Source organism: Sciurus carolinensis, chromosome 2 (assembly GCF_902686445.1).
Source record: "Sciurus carolinensis chromosome 2, mSciCar1.2, whole genome shotgun sequence".
In the NCBI taxonomy this organism is placed as follows: Eukaryota; Metazoa; Chordata; class Mammalia; order Rodentia; family Sciuridae; genus Sciurus; species Sciurus carolinensis.
Genome location: NC_062214.1, coordinates 68,676,861 through 68,697,768, shown reverse-complemented (window position 1 = coordinate 68,697,768; position 20,908 = coordinate 68,676,861). Strand labels below are relative to the sequence as shown.

The 20,908-nt window shown below is 37.8% G+C and overlaps 1 protein-coding gene and 1 pseudogene across 1 annotated transcript; one reads left to right on the top strand and one right to left on the bottom strand.

The window, feature by feature from the left end:
• Positions 1-7,370: 7,370 nt before the first annotated feature.
• Snrpa1 (small nuclear ribonucleoprotein polypeptide A') lies at positions 7,371-19,352 on the top strand. The gene is made up of 9 exons (XM_047541970.1): positions 7,371-7,983; positions 9,634-9,781; positions 10,767-10,845; positions 14,006-14,052; positions 14,284-14,386; positions 15,007-15,086; positions 15,482-15,557; positions 16,406-16,499; positions 19,087-19,352. Exons 1-9 carry the CDS (start codon positions 7,902-7,904, stop codon positions 19,143-19,145), a joined length of 768 nt encoding a protein of 255 aa, XP_047397926.1. The 5' UTR covers positions 7,371-7,901; the 3' UTR covers positions 19,146-19,352.
• On the bottom strand, positions 12,737-12,835 carry LOC124978415 (uncharacterized; annotated as a pseudogene).
• Positions 19,353-20,908: the final 1,556 nt, after the last annotated feature.

Below are 20,908 nucleotides of genomic sequence, written 5' to 3'. Positions count from 1 at the left end.
CATAGCTGCTCAATTCACAATAGCCAGATTGTGGAATCAACCTAGATGTCCTTCAATTGATGAATGGATAAAGAAACTGTGGTATATATATATATATACAATGGAATATTACTCAGCCATAAGGAATAGTAAAATTATGGCATTTGCAGGCAAATGGATGAAATTGGAGAATATCATGCTAAGTGAGATAAGCCAATCTCAACCAAAGAACAAATGATCTCGCTGATAAGCGGATGATGACACATAATGGGGGTGGGAGGGGGGCAAGAATGGAGGAAGGAGGTACTGTATAGAGGGAAAAGAGGGGTGGGAGGGGTGGGGGAAGGGAAAAATAACAAAATGAATCAAACACCATTACCCTATGTAAATGAATGATTACACAAATGGTATGCCTTTACTTCATGTACACAGAAACAACATGTATCCCATTTGTTTACAATAAAAATAAATTTTAAAAAAGAATACAAATAACTATGAAGACTGGCAAGGCTATAGGGGAAAAATTACACTCATGCATTGTTTTTGAGAATGAAAATTAGTACAACTACTTTGGAAAGCAGTGTGGAGATTCCTCAAAAGACTAGGAATGGACACACCGTATGACCCAACCATCCCACTCATTGGAATTTATCCAAAAGAACCACAGTCAATGTACTATAGTGACATATGCATAACAATGTTTATGGAAGTGCAATTCACAATAATCAAGTTGTGGAATGAGCCTGGGTGTCCATCAGCAGATAAAGATGGTAATATATATATACACAATGAAATTAAACTCAGCCTTGAAGAAGAATGAAATTATGTCAATTGATGGTAAATAGATGGAACTGGAGAATATCACCCGAGGTGAAATAAGCCAGAATCAGAAAGTGAAGGTTCAAATGTTTTCTCTCATTTGCAAAAGTTAGATAGAAATAAGAAATTTTTTAAAAGGGGCATCTCATGAAAATAGAAGGGAGAACAGTGTAGTAGAGGAAAGAGATCCAGGCTGAGGGAGGAGTGATGGGAAAAGGAAGGAACAGAAGACTGAAATTGACCAAATCATCCTATGGGCATGTATGTATGTATCACAATGAGTTCCACTTTTATGTATAACTATAATGCACAAATTTTAAAAATAAATTAATATATGGGAGACCAATAGAGAGGAGGAAGAGGATCAGGGGAAGAAGGAGGGGAGGAAAGAGGGTAGCATTGTGGATTTAAATGAAGTAAATAATGTTATATGCATTAAAAAATATGTAAAATTTATCCCCATAATTATGTAAAATTATAATGCACTAATTATAAAAGGAAAAATATTTTATTTCTTCTTGCATTAAATTTTTGTTTTTGTTTGTTTGGTGGTACTGGGAATTAAATCCAAGGCTTCACTCATGGTAAGCAGGTGTTCTGTAACTGAGCTACATATCCATCTCTTTTTATTTTATTTTGAGACAGGGTCTTACTAAATTTCCCAGATTGGCCTCAACCTATAATCCCACTGCCTCAGGCTTTTGATTACCTAATATTATAGGCAAGCACCTCCATACTTGGTTTGGCTTGGCATTAGTTTCAATGTTTTTTACTCTTTTATAGATTTGACTGTTTTATAAAAGTTGTTTAATTTATTGGCATAAATTTCATAGTATTCCCTTATCCTTCTTGTTTTTTTAATCTGTGTGTGTGTATGTTGGTGCTACTGCTACTTCTGGGACTCAAACCCAGAGCTGTGCACACAATAAGCATGCACTTTCCCATTTAGGCATTTAAAGCCATAAATTTTTCCTCCTCCTGTTGCTTTAGATGCATTCCATAAATTTTGATGTGTGACGTATCATACTAGTTCACTTTAAAGTATTTTCTTATTTATTAGGTTATTTTTCTTTTATCTGAATTATTAAAACATACATTGTTTAATTTCCAAATATTTTTGGAGTTTCCAAATTTCATTCTGCTGTTGGCTTCTAAGTTAATTCCACGTGGTCCAGGAATATACTTTGTATTATTCAAATCCTTTAAAATATATTATTGGTTTATTGTCTAGAATGTGGTCTATCCCAGAGAACACTTCATGTGTCTTTGAAAAGAATGTGTATTCTGATGGTGGTTGGAATATTTGTGGATATCTGTTAAATCATGTTGGTTTATACTGTTATTAAAGTCTTCTGTATCTTTGCTGGCTTTCTGTACAGTTGTTCTATCCATTGTCAGTAGTGGAGTGTTGAAATTTCCAACTATTATCATATTGTCTTGTTTCTCCTTTCAATTTTGCTAATTTTTTGTTTCACACATTTTGGATCTCTGTTCTTAAATGCATACATATGTATAATCATTAAAGCTTCCTTCTGAATTGAAAAAATTAATTAATTAAAGCAAGGGTTCTTTTTTTAAGATATAAGAGTATCTAAATTTTATATTAAAATGAAAATGGCAAAAAACGCAAAGGGCAATAATAACCAAGGTAAACTGAGAAAAAGTGGAAACTTTTGGGGGGGTGAATATAACACATTTGTGATATAAAGTCATAAAAGTCTCCCATTTAAAAAATATAAAGCTTTATAAAACTATGATATTATGCAAGGACAACTGACTGAACAAAACTAGGAAGAAAACATCTAGTTCAGAGGCAGAACCGCTGGGGATGTAGCTCAGTTGGTAGAGTTGCTTGCCTTGCATGCACAACGCCCTGAGTTCAATTGCCAGCACCACAAAAAAAAAAAAAAAAAAAAAAAAAAAAAAAAAAAAATGCAGAGGTAGAACCTCATGTTTGCATAACTGATTTATGACATGAGTGACTGCAAAGCAGTGAAGGAAGGATGACCTTTTCTATAAATAGTACTGGATCAACTGAATACCCACATTGGGAAAAAAACATACCTTAATCCCTACATTGAAGTATACACAAAAATTGATTCCAGGCTGACTGCAGATCCGAATGTGAAAGTTGAAACAATCAAGCTTTTAAAAGAAAATATTCACAATTTGAAGATAGTCAAAGGCATCTTAAAGAACATTAAAAAAAAAACATTAATTGGAGCTGGAGCTATAGCTGTGATAGAGCACATGAAATTTCTAGCATGTGCCAGACCCTGGTTTCAATATCCAGTCCCACAAAACAAAATGTAAACAAAAATTAGCCATATGTAGACAAGAGCAGTGGTGCACACCTGTAATCCCAGCGGTCCAGGAGGCTGAGGCAGGAGAATTACACATTCAAAGCCAGCCTCAGCAACTTAGCAAGGCCCTAAACAACTTAGCAAGACCCTGACTCAAAATAAAAAATGGCTGGGGATAGCTGGTTTCAATCCCTAGTACCCCCCCCCTCAAAAAAATTAGCCATATAGGGAAAAGTTCATAAATCTATTAACATAGCACCTAATATTCATGAAGGGACACCACTAAAAATGAAAAGATGAGCCACAGAGTAGGGAGGTTATTCACTATTCACATATCTCACAAGGATTCTTATGCACTCACATCCAAAAGGCTTATAGAGTTCCTACAAGGAAAAAAAAAAAAAAAAAGATACCCAAATAGGACGAAAAAAAAGGACAAAATGTCTAAACAGACTTCACTAAAGGACAATAAATATGTAAAAAAAAGTTCTCAACTGTAGTAATAATCAGAGAAACACAATTAAAACCACCACACAATACTACTACCAGAATGGCTAAAATTAAGACAGACCAATGCCAAAAGTTAGCAAGGAGTTTAAATCACCACAACCACTTTGGAAAGCTAATAGCACCTTTTTAAGCTGAACCAAAGTAAACCCCATCACCCTGCAATTCCATTCTGCGATATAAATTTAGTGTATGTGTTCCCTTAAAAATATATATTGTACTGTTCATAAGTACACTCTAATAACTCCAAAATGGAAATACCAAAATGCTCATCAACAGAATGGATAAAGTGTGGAATATTTACACAATGAAATTCTACATAACAATGAGAATAACAGAATTATATCTGCATACAAACAATGTCAAGAAGAAGATACACAAGGTACAATTTAATTTGCATAAATACAAAACTAGGTGAAACCAACCTATACAGCATGTCGGGATAATGTTTACCCTTGGTAACAGGAGAAGGGTTTCTCAAATGTGGCAATGTCCATTGCTTGGTTATGTTCAGTTTGTATATTTTGTTTGTATACCATACTTAAATAAAAAGCTCAAAAATAATCAACTCCAAGTGGATTGGAACCCTAAATGGGAAAGATAAAACAATCCTCTAGTAGATAACAGAAAAATATGTTGAGATAAGGGAAGATTTCTTAAAGGCAACCACGTATACAAACATAATTCACTAACCCTAAAGGAACTGATAAATTGAACTACATAAAAGTTAGAAACTACTGAAAGCATTCCCTTTAAAAACAGGAACAAGACAGGGATATCCTCTTTCACCACTTCTATTCAACATTGTCCTCGAAATACTAGCCAGAGCAATTAGACAGACTAAAGAAATTAAAGGGATACGAATAGGAAAAAAGGAACTTAAGCTGTCACTATTTGCTGATGACATGATTCTATATTTAGAGGATCCAAAAAACTTCTCCAGAAAAATTCTAGACCTCATCAATGAATTCAGCAAAATAGCAGGCTATAAAATCAACACGCGTAAATCTAAAGCATTTTTATACACAAGTGATGAAACATCTGAAAGGGAAATGAGGAAAACAACTCCATTTGCAATAGCCTCAAAAAAAAAAAATACTTGGGAATCAATCTAACCAAAGAGGTAAAAGATCTCTTCAATGAAAACTACAAAACATTGAAGAAAGAAATTGAGGAAGACCTTAGAAGATGGAAAGATCTCCCATGTTCTTGGATAGGCAGAATTAATATTGTCAAAATGGCCATACTACCAAAAGTGCTATACAGATTCAATGCAATTCCAATTAAAATCCCAATGATGTACCTTACAGAAATAGAGCAAGCAATCATGAAATTCATCTGGAAGAATAAGAAACCCAGAATAGCTAAAGCAATCCTTAGCAGGAAGAAAGAAACGGGGTATCGCAATACCAGAACTTCAACTATACTACAAAGCAATAGTAACAAAAATGGCATGGTATTGGCACCAAAATAGACAGGTAGATCAATGGTACAGAATACAGGACACGGACACAAACCCAAATAAATACAATTTTCTCATACTAGACAAAGGTGACAAAAATATGCAATGGAGAAAAGATAGCCTCTTCAACAAATGGTGCTGGGAAAACTGGAAATCCATATGCAGCAGAATGTAACTAAACCCCTATCTCTCACCCTGTACAAAACTCAACTCAAAATGGATCAAGGACCTTGGAATTAGACCTGAGACCCTTAATCTTATATAAGAAAAAGTAGGTCCAAATCTTCAACTTGTTGGCTTAGGATCAGACTTTCTTAACAGGACTCCCATAGCACAAGAAATAAAAGCAAGAATCAATAACTGGGATAGATTCAAACTAAAAAGCTTTCTCTCAGCAAAGGAAACTATCAGCAACGTGAAGAAAGAACCTACAGAGTGGGAGAAAATCTTTGTCACTCATACTTCAGATAGAGCACTAATTTCCAGAATATATAAAGAACTCAAAAAACTCTACACCAAGAATACAAATAACCCAGTCAACAAATGGGCTAAGGAAATGAACAGACACTTCACAGAAGAAGATCTACAAGCAATCAACAGATATATGAAAAAATATTCAACATCTGTAGTAATAAGAGAAATGCAAATCAAAACTACCCTAAGATTCCATCTCACCAAAATTAGAATGGCGATTATCAAGAATACAAGCAATAATAGGTGTTGGAGAGGATGTGGGGGAGAAGGTACACTCATACATTGCTGATGGGGCTGCAAATTAGTGCAGCCACTCTGGAAAGCAGTGTGGAGATTTCTTAGAAAACTTGGAATGGGCCCACCATTTGACCCAGCTATCCCACTCCTCGGCCTATACCCAAAGGACTTAAAATCAGCATACTACAGAGATACAGTCACATCAATGTTCATAGCTGCTCAATTCACAATAGCCAGATTGTGGAATCAACCTAGATGTCCTTCAATTGATAAATGGATAAAGAAACTGTGATATATATATACAATGGAATATTACTCTGCCATAAAGAATAACAAAATTATGGCATTTGCAGGCAAATGGATGAAATTGGAGAATATCATGCTAAGTGAGATAAGCCAATCTCAAAAAGCAAAGGATGAATGATCTCGCTGATAAGCGAATGATGACACATAATGGGGGGTGGGAGAGGGGCAAGAATGGAGGAAGGAGGGATTGTATAGAGGGAAAAGAGGGGTGGGAGGGGTGGGGGAAGGAGAAAATAACAATGAATCAAACACCATTACCCTTTGTAAATGTATGATTACACAAATGGTATGCCTTTACTTCATGTACAGAGAAACAACATGTATCCCATTTGTTTACAATAAAAATAAACTTTTTAAAAAGTTAGAAACTTCTAATCATCAAATATCATTGAGAGAAAAGGCAAGCCACTGAGTGTGTTCATATCTAGAATATTTTTAAAATTCACAAAAAAGTAAGAAAATAATGGGCAAGAAACTTGGATGGGCACCTGATAAAAGAATATATCAGAACAAAAATGTACACACAAGAAGGTTCTCAGCCTTCATTAGATATAGAGAAAAGCAAATTGAAGCAATAGTACTATACTTCTGTGCAGCCAATATCAGAATCACTAAAATTATAGACTGGCAATGCCAATGAGGCTGAAGTTGGACGCCATAAAAACCCTTACACATCACTAGAGTGTGTAAATTATTTCAGCCTCCTAGCATAACTATTAAGCTTTGCCTGTTGGGGCTACCATACTCTTTGTCCCAACAGTTCCATGCAGGGAGAAACTCATGCACAAGTGCATTAGATCCATGTACCAGAAAATTCATAGTAGCATTATTCGGAATAGCACCAAATTGGAAACAACACTAATGTCCATCAACAGAAGAATACTTACAGTATGATATATATTCTTTACAGCAGTGAAATAAAACCATCCTTCTCTATATGCGACTTGGATGGATTCCAGACATAATACTCAAAGAACAGTCAAAACAAAACAATCAAAAAATACTTCATGATTCTATTTATAGTAAAAGCAAATCAGCTTATGTGTGTGTTGGGTTCGCGGTTGCCTTTGGGAACAGATAAGGCTTTCAGAATAGTGTAGAATAGTGTTCTTTTTTTGGACCCTCGTGGCGGCTACGCAGGTGTGTTCATCCGTTACGTGGCAGACTTCTGTCATGCGCACTTTCCTGGTGTCATACTTCAGAATGAATGTTTAAAAGTCTACAGACCGCAGGTCCACCCGCAAACCCGAACGCGCCGGGTGCGCCAGGTCGGATGTGCCGGGCGGTGGGCGGTCCCAGCGGCCTGCCCGAAACGTGTGACCCGGCCTCGGTCCTCACGTTGCAGCCAGAGGTCCACAACCCAAGCCCAGGACAGGAATCTGAAGTCCTGGACCATTCGCTAACTCCTACCGGTCCTCGCCCCTCCGGCATGCAGAAAAGACAGTCAGCTTTCCCTCCCACCTCAAGCTGCACTGAAAAATCCACTTGGGTGTTTCCACTTTTTGCTTAACTTTTAGACGCAAATGCTAGACATCAGGAGCCCTTCAGACTCCAGATACGTCCCAGCAAAGAACCCAGAAGCAGAGACGTTCTCAAACCCCGCGCCAAGACCTTAATTAAGCAAGAAGCCTAGCCGCGGGGAGACGAGGCAGGGATGTGGCTCTTTCGATTGCTTCAGCCTGGAGGTCGAGCTGCGCGCACACGAGGCGGCTGCGACTGGTGCTGCCTGGCGGCGGGCGCGGTGCACGCTGGGACGTCTCGCTGGCGGGCGGCTGCGGGCGGGCGGCAGCGGAAAGGAAACGGGAGACAGCAGGATGGTGAAGCTAACGGCGGAGCTGATCGAACAGGCGGCGCAGTACACCAATGCCGTACGGGACCGCGAGCTGGACCTCCGGGGTGAGTCCGGAGCAGCGGGCGGGCTGTTCCCGGGCCTCAGCGCGCGGCCTTGAGGTCCGTGCCTGGCCGCGTGCGCGGTGGCTAGAGCTTGGCCTGCGATCCTGCAGTATGAACCCCGAGCCGTTGTTGCGAGACGATCTTCCCAGACGATCTTCCCGTTAGGCTCCTGAGAGCCTTCTGTTGCCCCGCTCCTACTCACAGACGTGACCGTTTTAATTACTTTTTGATCCATACTCTGTTAGGCCTTGCCTGGCCTGTTCCGCAATGTGAGCTGTTTTACAGCCAGGAAAATAGACTTGTTAATGGCTTAACTAGTGCTGGGTGACCGTGTTGGTTCTTAGTAAATAGTTAGTAGATATTGTGGATGTAGATATGTTAATGATATTTTGGGGAGGAAAGAAGTTGAGTTTAAAAAAAGAAAAAGAAAACGGGAGTGCAGCTAACTACTTCGCTTTTCAGGATACGGTTTTAGAAAGGGCGTAAAGAGCGCAGTGGTGCATGCCTGTAATTCCAGAGTCTTGGAAAGGTGGTAAAGACCAACTTCTCTGGGATAAGAATGTGTGATCATGACCTGAGGCAACCAAGGTCTCAGAGTGCCCCTGCTGCTCTCTCTACTTTGTACCAAGATTCCTTGCTGACCTCTGGGAGATCCCAGTTCTTTTTATTTTGTTGAAATTAAGTTTCTGGTGGACACGGTGGCAAATATCTGTAATCCCAGACACTTGGGAGACTGAGACAGGAGGATAGCAAGTTCAGTGCCAGCCTTGGCAACTTAATGAGACCCTCAGAAACTTAGTGAGAATGTGTCTTGGTTGTTCAATTCCCAGTACCAAACCAGTACCAAAAAAGATAAATTAATCTCAAAAAAAGGTCAAATTCAAGAGCATCTCAACACTTTCACTCTGTTGGCACTATTTGAAGTTCTTGCAGTGTGAGTTTGGTGCAGTACTTACTTTGATACAGTCTTTACAGCTCTTGACTGTGTACTTTAACCTTGTTTGTGTTTCTTTCTTCATTTCGCATCCACTTCAGTAATTATGCCCAAATTACACAAATCAGTAGTTGAGTGAATTATGCACACTGCAGTTTATCAGTTGTGTATAAACTGTTGATTTTGAACTGTTGGAGCTGGAGGTGGTGAAGGGGAAATTGTCACATCATGAGGATGTGTGGATGAGTTCTATGAATATGGCCTGTGGGGATACAAGAGGTTGAGAACTGTGGTTCCCAAAGTCTGAGTAAGGCTTGGGCATTGACAATTAGCAGTTCAAAGTGTCAGTTCCTCTTTTATTGCTTAATTAGCTCCAAGACCTAAGAACAGTGTGAAACACCTTGTAAATGTTCTTATGAACATTGTTACCAAGATTACCTGTAGTAAATATCCCCATCATCATTACTCTTGTCCTCGTTGTCAGCATCTTCAAGTCCACTGCCATACCGTAAGTTTCAGGGCACTGGGGACTTAGGACTTTTTGTCATTTATTTTCAGTACCTTACACAGTGTTTAACATGGCATAGGGGATAGGTATATATTTCCCGAATAATTTAAAGCTTTGAGTCAAATTACCATGAAATACTGGTACTGTTTTAAGGGACTTTTAAATAACATTAATAACATCTTGTGTGGTTCCTTCCCCCTCTGTTTTATAGGATATAAAATTCCAGTCATTGAAAATCTAGGTGCTACCTTAGACCAGTTTGATGCTATTGATTTTTCTGACAATGAGATCAGGAAGTTGGATGGTTTTCCTTTGCTAAGAAGACTGAAGACATTATTAGTCAACAACAACAGAATATGGTAAGTGTCTGTTAAGAGAGTAAATGTTTTGGTGTGCCCTGAAAAAGTTGTAATACATACTATGCCAGTTAAACCTACATGTTTCTTCATAATGAGAAATGAGTAGCACTTTTTCCAGAGATTATTTTGGCAGTGGTCTAGTCCTGTTTGCATCTGTTGAGAAATCTTTTATTTTTGTATATTCACAATCTTCTAACATGCTGCTCAGTTATCAGAGGAATCATATTAAAAGAATATATAAAATCATTATGTTTTTCACTGATTATCTGTGCCTCATACCTTCTACTATTTGTTTTTCTTTACAACTGATTTCTAAAATGAAACTTACTAAAATTGAGATCTTTTTTTGACCCTCCCTTCATCAGGTCTATGCAAATTTTATTGGAAAAAAAATAATGTCTTTATAAAGAAGTACTAAGTGATGAGTTGGGGGTTTTTAGCTAGAAATAGTTCTCATGGGTTAACCATTCCTTTATGGTATGGTTATATGTCTTGTACCTGAGCTGCAAATGCAGTCACTAGTATTTCCATGCTTCCTGAACCAAAAAAAAAAAAAAAGTTATGAAGTAAGCTAAATAGTTTATTCTACCTGGAAGTCTCACCTTTTTTTAGGTTCTTCTACACAGTATTTCGGTGGAAAGAGGACTTAGGAGGCTTAAGTTCCAAAATCTTCCTGTTTCCATCTGGTCTTGTGACCTCAGACAGGGCTTCTTTGTGCTTCATTTCTCTTCTGTGAGATAGGGTATGACAGAAGGATTTCTAAGATTGTTCCAACTTTGAGATCTGAGAACCTCTGAGCAAAACAGGTATGAAATTGTTAGTTCACTTAATTTTCACTTTTTTTTTTTTTTTTTTTTTTTTTTTTTTGCAGTGCTTGGTATTGAACCCAGGGCCTTATGCTTGCAAGGCAAGCACTCTACCAACTGAGCTATATCCCCAGGCCTACTTTTCACTTTTAATAAGAGCTTTTCTGTTTTTATTTTAGCCGTATAGGTGAAGGACTTGATCAGGCTCTGCCCTGTCTGACAGAACTCATTCTCACCAACAATAGTCTTGTGGAACTGGTAAGTTGAATAGGGGGAGAATGTATTTGGGGGAAAGGGTTAAAGGCATTACAAATTCTTGTACACTACATGAAAAAAAAAATTTTTTTTTTTTTTTCCTTACATCTTTTTCTTAATTATTTCAGAATCTGGACCTTTTAGGGTTATATTCTGTTTTTGTGTGGTGCCTTTTTTGTTGGTACTGTTCTAGGGAGTGAAACCAGAGCCTCATACACACTAAACAAACCTTCTGGGTTATAAATGTTACAAATACCTTTTCCCATTCTGGTTTTCCTTTTGATTCTATTAAGGTATCCTAATGGAAAAGTTCCTAATTGAGTGTAGTCTAATATGTCAGTTTTTATTGCTAGTATTGCAGTGTTTGATATGGTACCAATAACTGCAAGTGAATACTTTGAATTGAGATGTGCAGAATGGTAAAATACATGCCAGATTTCAAAAGACAATACTAAAAAAGAAGAGAACATACAGGGGTACTTGACCACTGAGCCGCATCTCCAGCCCTATTTTGTACTTTATTTAGAGACAGGGTCTCCCTGAGTTGCTTAGCACCTCACTTTTGCTAAGGCTGGCTTTGAACTCTTTTGATCCTCCTTCCTCAGCCTCCTGAACCACTGGGATTACAGGCATGCTCCACCACTCCCAACTTAGTAAGTTTTCTTATTCTGATGTTGAAATGATAGTATTTTGGATAATAGGTAAAATAATTTATTGTTCATTAGTCTCTCCTGTTTTTCTGTTTTGATGTGGCTTCTAGAAAATTTTAAATTGCATATCTGACATGCATTAAATATTAAATGTTGTTGGATGAGTCTATCCTAGAAATTTTATTACTCTGCTCTTCAAATTAGATGAACGATCTACCTGCAACTAATTTTGTCATGAGATCAAGGGCAAGTTTCAGTTTTACTATATAGATAACAATTATTTTGGCCTATTTTTATGCCCTTAAAATTTCCATTCTGGCTGGATGGGGTGGTGCACACCTATAATCCAAGAATCTCAGTAGACTGAGGCAGGATGATCACAGGTTCAAGGTCAGGCTCAAAATAAATAAAAAGATCTGAGGATATAGCTCAGTGGTAGAGCACCATGGGTTCAATCTCTAATATCACAAAAAATAATTTTTAAAAAAATCTGCTCTAAATGTTTAATTTTTAACAAAAAAGTTCATATTGAGTTACCCTGTTTGATAACCTGAATTTTCCACTTTAACACTGAATGTTTAAATCCATATTATATAGTTTGATTTTGGATTACTAAGATTTTATCTCCCTTCTCTATTTTCCCGATTGTTTAGAATGAGCTGTATGTTCCATTCCTGGTGGACAGTGTCAAAGGGGTCCATAGCATCTTTCAGATTTTCAAAGGGGTGCTTGACTCCAGAAGTAGGAAAGGACTGGCTTGAGGTCATGTTCTTTCCAAAACTTGAGGTACTTAGCCCAGAGTGCATGTTCATAGGAAATGCTGTTTTAGAAGTTACAGTTGTATTTGAAGTTATTGCAAAGATAAAGACTGCTGTTCTTATGAGTTACTGAAAAAGGTGTGTTCAACTCTCACATCATTGATAGAGGATTTGATTATCTGCCTGGATTTCTGTCAATCTTAGTTTTTGTATACCTTCTCAAACAATGCAGTATAGTGACTTAAAACATCTCAGCAGTTCTATAGCTTGTTATATATTTATTCTTTTTAAAACCCATCAATACATCCTCATTATGTTAGTGTGTATTTAACAAACCTTGTTCTGTTTCTTTTTGGATCATCTTCAATGGTGCTATGCCAGTATCAAGCTCAAGAGCTCCCTCTGGTGGTGGTTTTGAAGTAAAGATGAATGCTTGCTTTCTGAGGACTGGCTCTGTTCCTGTTGCTTTGGAAGTTGGTTCCTTGTTTTAATATGGACCTCTTCCCGAATTTGTGTATCATTTTTGCACAGGACCATGCTAATCCCTGTATCCTTCCAATTATAGTATATTAGCTACTGAAGTAAGCACTCCCCTGCTTTTATCGGTACTTCTTTTCATTGTCCCTCTTGGCAGCCCTGTGTACTAAATTTAGGTCTGTTTATAGCAGTTTTTTCCTCAGTGTAAGGCTTTTATCTGGAAGGGACACAATTTCTGGTTAGTGTTCAAGGGCCTAAATTGCTGTAACCCTCTTAGACCTGTACTCATTATTGGAATGTGCAGATTCTTGGACTGATGTTCTCAAACTGAGTACCTGTTAGTTGTTTTAGAGTTCTCTGGTATAACAGATGCCTCTTTGTCTTCTGTTTCTACAGAAATGGTGTCACCATGCAAGTCTTAAAAGCTTTCAAGTAGTTGTTTCTACTTATTTCTTTTCTTTTTTTTTTTTTTAATATTTTTAGTTGTAGATGGACTCAATACCTTTATTTTGTTTTAGTTTTTTTAATGTGGTGCTGGAGTTCGAACTCAGTGCCTCACACGTGCTAGGCAAGTTCTCATCCACTGAGCCACAACTCCAGCCCCTCTACTTATTTCTGTTGTAGGATTCATGGAGAATATCTTGTCATCTACTTTGGTTATCGCTATTAACAATAAGCTTTTGGTTTTTTTGTCTTTGTTCCATTATGGTTTATGGGACAATTTGGGCAGATTCAAAAACTATCCTGCCTTCTTCCCATAATTTGGTGGGAGTTTTTGTTTGTTTTTAACTCTTCTGTTCACTTTATGAAAAATTATTTGAAGAGATTTGGGGAGGCCTAGGATAAAAGTGCCTTTTCTCAAAACAATATGCTGTTCCCAGGCACTTGGGAGGTACTTGTAAAAAAAGACCACATTACACCAAAATTCTGGATTGAGATTCCCTGGGCAAATCACTTAACCAAAATTACATCAGCTTTAGCATTGCTTTCTTTTCTGAATAATTGCTCAGTAGCCCTTTGCGACTGTCGTAGGAAATCAATTTTTGTGTGTATGTCTTCTGCTGTTGACAGAGTTGTTAATGCCAAGATTTTAAGAAGCTTAAATTATTAGTAGAAAGTATTTAAGCATTTGAGATGTGCCAGTTTTGGGTTAAATACTGGGGTAGTAAGAAATAAAAAAATACTATGAATACTTTCTCCAAAGATACTCTGCATTTCAAAATATCAAAATAGACAATATAGTATCGGTGTTCTTAACTGTGGCCCTTATTTTTACAGGGTGATCTGGACCCTTTGGCATCTCTTAAATCACTGACTTATCTAAGGTATGGAAATTATTTGTTGTAATGACAAAACTAATGAAGTCCATAAAATTACACTTTGACCTCAAAGCAGTCAGTAAAAAGTACCTTTTTAAAAACAAATAACAGATGTTTCCTTAATGAAAGGAATAGTGTACTTTTCCTTAATTTATAGATTAATTACACTGTTCAAATGGATCTCTTGAATGCTAGCCTGTGAACAAGATTGGTAGTGTGTTGTTCTTTTTCTTGTAGCATTCTAAGAAATCCGGTAACAAATAAGAAGCATTATAGACTATATGTGATTTATAAAGTTCCACAAGTCAGAGTGCTGGATTTTCAAAAAGTAAAACTAAAAGTAAGTATTCTTTGATTGTAAGTCATTATAGAGTTTTATGTTTTTCTTTATACTTTTGTTACTGACCTTTTAAATTGCCTAATTGAGTACAATTTACCATTAGTTTGCGATTATATGGGAAAGAAAAAATAAAATAAAATATGGGAAAGAAAATGTTAAGTCAGATTTTTTTCCTCATGTGGTAGGACTTTGAATTAACACTCTTATCTTAACATTGGCTGTTTCAAAGTTAACATTGGCTGTTTCAAAGTTGGCAAAATGTTAGAACCACACCATTGATTATCTGCTTAAATACATTCCCAATGAAGATTTTGATCTTTTTTTGAGCAACTCTGACTGTTAGAATCACTTACCCCTTATTGGAAATGGTTTTGTTTTTGCTTTCCTCCCCTCTCCTGATTCCTTGGGAACTCCTTCTTGAAAGGAGGAGGAGAAGCTTTCTTCAGGGAGCTTCACTAGAAGGGAAGACCACTATCTCCTTTTCATATGAAATTGGCTTTTTGGTATTTTTGCCAGCCCAGAGTATTTCAGGAGAGTTGGCTTCCATGTTTTCTGAGGAATGCATCTAAATGCATGTGGTATTCCTATTTCCATTAACTCTGTGTGTGGTGTTGCTGTAGGAGCGTCAGGAAGCAGAGAAAATGTTCAAGGGCAAACGGGGTGCACAGCTTGCAAAGGATATTGCCAGGAGAAGCAAAACGTAAGATACGGATATCCAACTTAACTCAACTTCACCTTCAGAAACACTATCTGGCAGTTGACCTCCTTCAAACTTAAGCCAAAAACTGTGATTAATATGATATTAAATTTGAGTGCTGATAGTTTACGGCCATCCGTGGTCTGTACATCATATGAAATTAACAGGTTAGCAGAGAATATATTTCAGTTTGCAGTCTTAATGTAAAATATTGTACATTCTGTTTTCTCTATAGGAAGATTAATTGGGAGGTGTTTCTGAAGGAGAGAGTTCTTGTATCAGTTTGTTAACAAAGATAAGATACTACACTGGTTGAATTACTTTCAAAAACCTTTGAAAGTAAAAGAGAAGCAACTTTCTTTGAGCAGAATTTAACAATTATGTTCTTCCCTCCCAAGTTTTAATCCAGGTGCTGGTTTGCCAACTGACAAAAAGAAAGGTGGGCCGTCTCCAGGGGATGTAGAAGCAATCAAGGTAATACTGTTTGGGAATTCTAGGAATGAAGAGAGTTGAAATGGGGTTAGGACATATAATGGTATAGTGAACCAAGTTCTGAATGCTGCATATTCTGTAGTTTTTAGAATTCAGCTATATTTCCAGTTGAGGAAAAACTAGCTGAAAGTTATTATTTGACCTGAATTAATTTCATCAGCCAGTCAAAGTGGTGGCATCTGTCTTTCTCATTTTCCCTGGATGCATTTGTAATTTTAAATAGCTAATATGATATGCTTAATAGTTACCAAGGTTTGCCTTAATTTTTGCTTTCAAAGATTTGTTGCCATGCGCAGTAGCACACACCTGTAATCTCAGCAGCTCGGGAAGCTGAGACAGGAGGATCTTGAGTTCAAAGCCAGCCTCAGCAACTTAGTGAGGCCCTAAGAAAACTCAGTGAGACCCTGCCTCTAAATAAAATCTAAAAAAGGACTGGGAATATGACTCAGTGGTTGAGTGCCCCTGGGTTCAATCCCCAGTACAAAAAGATTTTCTAACAAATCCTATTGAATACTCAATGAAAATCCTAATTTTATAATACAGCCTCCTAAAGCCTCCAGTAATATAACCAGGTAGGTGTTTAGCTTAAATTTTAGGATATGTGGAATTATTATTTGTTCTCATAGAAGAAGGCTTGTCTTTTCACTGATTTTGAAAATTTATATGATTTGCTTTGTAGGTTGATTTCAGTGTGCCAGTAAAATTCTTCCCCTAACAGAACTATGTAATATTCTATATGAAAAGATGTTGTGAATTTCTGTACATATTTTCTGGGTAGTTGGTACTTTGTTGCAACTAATTGTCCATCTCTGTTTTCCTATGTCTTCTAGAATGCCATAGCAAATGCATCAACTCTGGCTGAAGTGGAGAGGCTAAAGGGGTTGCTGCAGTCTGGTCAGATACCTGGAAGAGAACGCAGATCAGGTCAGGGAATGGTGCTCTGTCTTCATGTTTCCAAATACTATTATATCCATAATGGTTACCAGACAGCTCAGGTGCTATGATCAAGGAATGCCAGAAGAAAGTTAAGCTGGGGGCCCTGGAATCCCAGCTTAGAAGGCTGAGCCAAGAGGATGGAATTTATTATTATTAAATAATAAAAACCAAAAGGCTGGGAAAGTAACTCAGTGGTAAAGCACATCTGGATTCAATCCCCAGTATCAATAATTAAAAAAAAAAAATTAAGCCATAGAACTATGGGGTGGAGAATAAGGATGTATAAAAGTCAACATAAAAACATTATTTTATAACATGGAGTGGACCAAACTCTAGAGGTAATTATGTAATTTACCCATATGTATAATCATGCATCAGATAATGTTTTGGTCAGTGACACTGCATACAAAGCAGTAGTCCCATAAGATTATAATAGAGCTGAAAAACTCCTATGCTTAATATTTTTACTGTGCCCTTTCTGTGTATCAATAACACAAATACTTAACCTTTGCATTAAAGTTGCCTACAGTATTCAGAACAGTAACATGTTGTATGGGTTTCTAGCCTAGGAGCAGTATGCTATGTCACATAGCATGGGTATGTAATAAGTGATACCATCTAGATTTGCAAGTATACTCTTTGTGGTCTTCTGGTTCACAGCAACAAAATCACCCTGCTATAAAGTTCTCAGAATGGATCCCCATCATTAGGTGAGGCATGGCTGTCATATCATGTAGCAGTTAGGAACAGAGACCCTAGAGCCCAGTAACCTGAGTCTTAAGTCTTAGCCTCATCAGCTGTATCCTTGGGCAAGTATTTTCAAGTATATTTCTTCATCTTTAAATCAGAGGTAATAATAGTACCAGCCTTTAGAGGTTGTTGGGTGAACCAGGCCTTGCCCACACCTGTTATCCCAGCTACTCAGAAGGCTGAGACAGGAGACTTGCAGGTTTGAGGCCAGCCTAGGCAATTTAGCAAGACCCTTCTCAAAATTAAAAAAAAAAAGAAAGAAGCCAGGCACAGTGGCACACACCTGTAATCCCCATGGCTCAGGAGGCTAAGGCAGGAGGATCACAAGTTCAAAGCCAGCCTCAGTAACTTAGAGAGGCCCTAAGCAACTCAGTGAGACCCTGTCTCTAAAGAATATAAAAAAGGACTGAGGATGTGACTCAGTAGTTAAACACCCCTGGGTTCTACCAAAAAATAAACAATAAAAAATTTTAAAACTAACCCTTGTCTAGTTTTATCATGTTATCTAAAAAGAATATCCATAATTATCTGCAAAGAGTATTGAAATATTTCTCCTTTTCTTTAAAATTGTTTTAATTTCTGATATCTATCAAAAAAATGTAAGTGATCTAAACAAAAAAAATAGGTTGTCACCCTAAAAAGTTTAAGAACTGCTGAACTAGACAAAGGCAGGAGGACATTCTAGGCAGAGGAGACTGTCCTGCCAGAATCCTGTGGTAGAAAAGTACACTTGACTGAGAAAGGCCAGAGTGAATGAGGCTCACATCATGGGGAGAATGTGGCCTGATGACCTGACAGAACCACACAGGCACTTTGGGCTGTATGATGTATGGTAGAAATCTATTGAGCCTTTTGAACTTTGGTCGTGACAGATTGGGAAGTATCAAAACTGCTTATTGTCTTGGGGGACAAGAGGCTGAGTGAGACAGGAGAATTGTAAGTCGGAGACCAGCCTTAGCAACTTAGCAAGACACTGTCTTGAAAAGGACTGGGGATGTGGCTCAGTGAAGCACCTCTGGGTTCAATCCAGTGCCAGAAAATTTATTGTGACTGTAGTGTAACAGTTACTGCATTAATTTGCTCCCCACCTAGGATGTTTTGATTGAGTCTTAAGGATATCAGGATTTAAAGTGTAATCAAAAGTACAGTAGGGAAGAGGTTCAGACATCAAGAATGGTGCTCCATTGCTTGGTGGTCCCAGGTTTCCAAGTAGCTCTAACAAAGGCATTCCTTCTTTGTAGTTTTACATCTAGAAATCTGGTATTTGGACCCAGCTGTAGAAGCAAGAGGCATAAACATTATTTCCTTTTTCAGAATATATTGACCAAAAAAAATCTGCCTTATATTGTTAACAAGTGGCTGTTTTTGCCATATTCCCTTATTTAGAGACAGTAAAGTCATTGACAGTAAAGTCTAGCAAGTAGTGGATACCCAAATGCTTTTTGAGTATTTCTAGTTTCTTTGCCCATTGTAGTGCAAGAGTTTAAAGCACAGGTATATAAACTTTTTGTTTTCACAAAAAATGAATTAATCATCAACTACAATATGAGGCAATGGTTTTGACTTTAGTAAAAACAAAACACCTTTGTGACCCCTTTTCCTTGGAAATTGATTATACCTTTCAGTACCTGCCAAAGACAGTTTGACAAAGGACTGTTAAGTTCCCCAGAAACGGCCTGTTCTGGGTCTTTTTGTACCTAGTCCAGTGCCTGGTATACAGTAGCCACAGAATGGGCACTCACCTACTAAGCTAACAGGTTCTCTAAAACTGACATGACTTTTGTTTTGTTTTGTTTTGTTTTGTTTTTCTTCCCCCCACCCTCAGGGCCCACCGATGATGGCGAAGAAGAGATGGAAGAAGACACAGTCACAAATGGGTCCTGAGCAAGGTGGTGGATATCTACTAATAGGCTCCCTTGGGACAAATCTTACTTTTTGAACATGGAATAACAGCCTTATTTGTGTCAGCAAAGTAGAATCTCATCATCTTGAAATGTTTTAAATTGCTGCTGATAATTTTATAATATAAATTTTGAAGTCTAAATGTCAGTTTTCTACAAATGGTAAAAAATAAAGGCCACTCACTGTGCTGCCAAATTGCTTGTCATTGTGGTATATTTGAATTGAGGTGTAAGGATAGGTTTAAGTTGGAAATTCAGGAGGATGGTGTTTCTAGGTAGGCATCCCCATCATCTGTGAAATGTTTACATTCAGATTTTTCCTAAAGGCATCCAGGCTTTAGGATTCAAACAAATCAGCATCCTTTGACCTTTTCAGTTAAACCTATATGCAAACATAATACAGATTAACAAATTGATTTGAAATATTATAGAGGACACTGTGACTTCTATTTGTTGGATAATGGGGTATGACAGAGGGCAGCATCTTTCAATCTGTAGTACATCAGTAGGGGAAATCTTGGCTTCCCTGGTAGCAGGATAAGTCATACATTCCTCCTGGACACTATGACTTATTTGGTGTTCAGCTGCCAGTAGTTCCCCTCAAATATCAATGGTTCCTTAACCCTGACAGTATGACACTGGGAAGGATTTTTTAAATATACGAGTGCTGGTATATTTAAAAAACAAGAGGATTGCAAGTGTGTGGCCAGCCTCAGCATTTTAGTGAGGCTCTAAGCAACCTAGCAAGACCCTGTCTCAAAATTCATTAAAAACTACAAAGGGTTGGGGATGTTTCAATCCCCAGTACCAAAAATTACCAGTGCCTTGGCTACCTGAGTAGTTATCCTCTTTCTTTGGTTTGGGTTTTTTAAAGCCCCTTTGGTTATTCTAAATGTAAGAAATGCTCTTCTAAATAGTCCCTAACAGTTTTTGATGACTGCTGATCAACTGATAAACTGTTCTTGTAAGGCATATACAAGATGCCTAAGTTACCAAGAACTGTGCCTTCAGCTCCCAACAGTCTGGGAAGACAGAACCACACAGTGTCTTCTGTTAAGACTTAGTCTTAAGGTCTGCTTCTTCTTGGGCTGGATTATGGATTAGACTTAACTCTCACAATGTCTTCAATGACATTCCAACCCATCATATCCCACCCATCACCTCTGCTAATGATAGGATGATTAAAATTATTCCACTTGTGACTGGGGGTCTACCTCAGTGGTAGAGTGTGCTTATTAGCGTGAAGCCCTGGCACCCAAAAAAATTTTTAATTTTTTCTTTTCCGCAATTAAGACCCAGGGAGGCTACTTCCATCATATTTAGGCAGCTCTCTGTTCCATTATTTATGAGCTGCTTTACTGAATGTGACTCCTTGATCAGCAGCCTTGTAACAGTGGTCCACTCTATGCTTTGAATATAGCCCTTACTGCTCTGCCACTGCATCTTAATTTTTAAATGGATATGTTTCTTTCCCTTCCTCTCTCCCTGTTCCTCCCTAATCTATTCCCCTCTCTAATATCAGGGGAAATAGGATTACCTTTCTTCCCCATCCTAGGCAGTTATCTCTCCCTGAGTACACACCCACCACAGGAAGTAATCCAGACTTTGGGGATGGTACAGAAGGTCTCAGAAATGATTCTCCCAAATTAACAAGTGAATTACAACTCCAACAGAAAACACCTGGAATATAGCCTATGAATCACCTCTGTTCCTGCTGAGGGGCAGAATCATAGCCTCTGGGACAAG

Excerpts from the sequence above, each read along its gene's own strand:
- Snrpa1 (XM_047541970.1), top strand. The coding sequence starts at position 7,902 with ATGGTGAAGCTAACGGCGGAGCTGATCGAACAGGCGGCGCAGTACACC. Across the intron at positions 7,984-9,633 it reads CCGCGAGCTGGACCTCCGGG|GATATAAAATTCCAGTCATT; the intron begins GTGAGTCCGGAG and ends TCTGTTTTATAG. Across the intron at positions 14,053-14,283 it reads AAATCACTGACTTATCTAAG|CATTCTAAGAAATCCGGTAA; the intron begins GTATGGAAATTA and ends TTTTTCTTGTAG.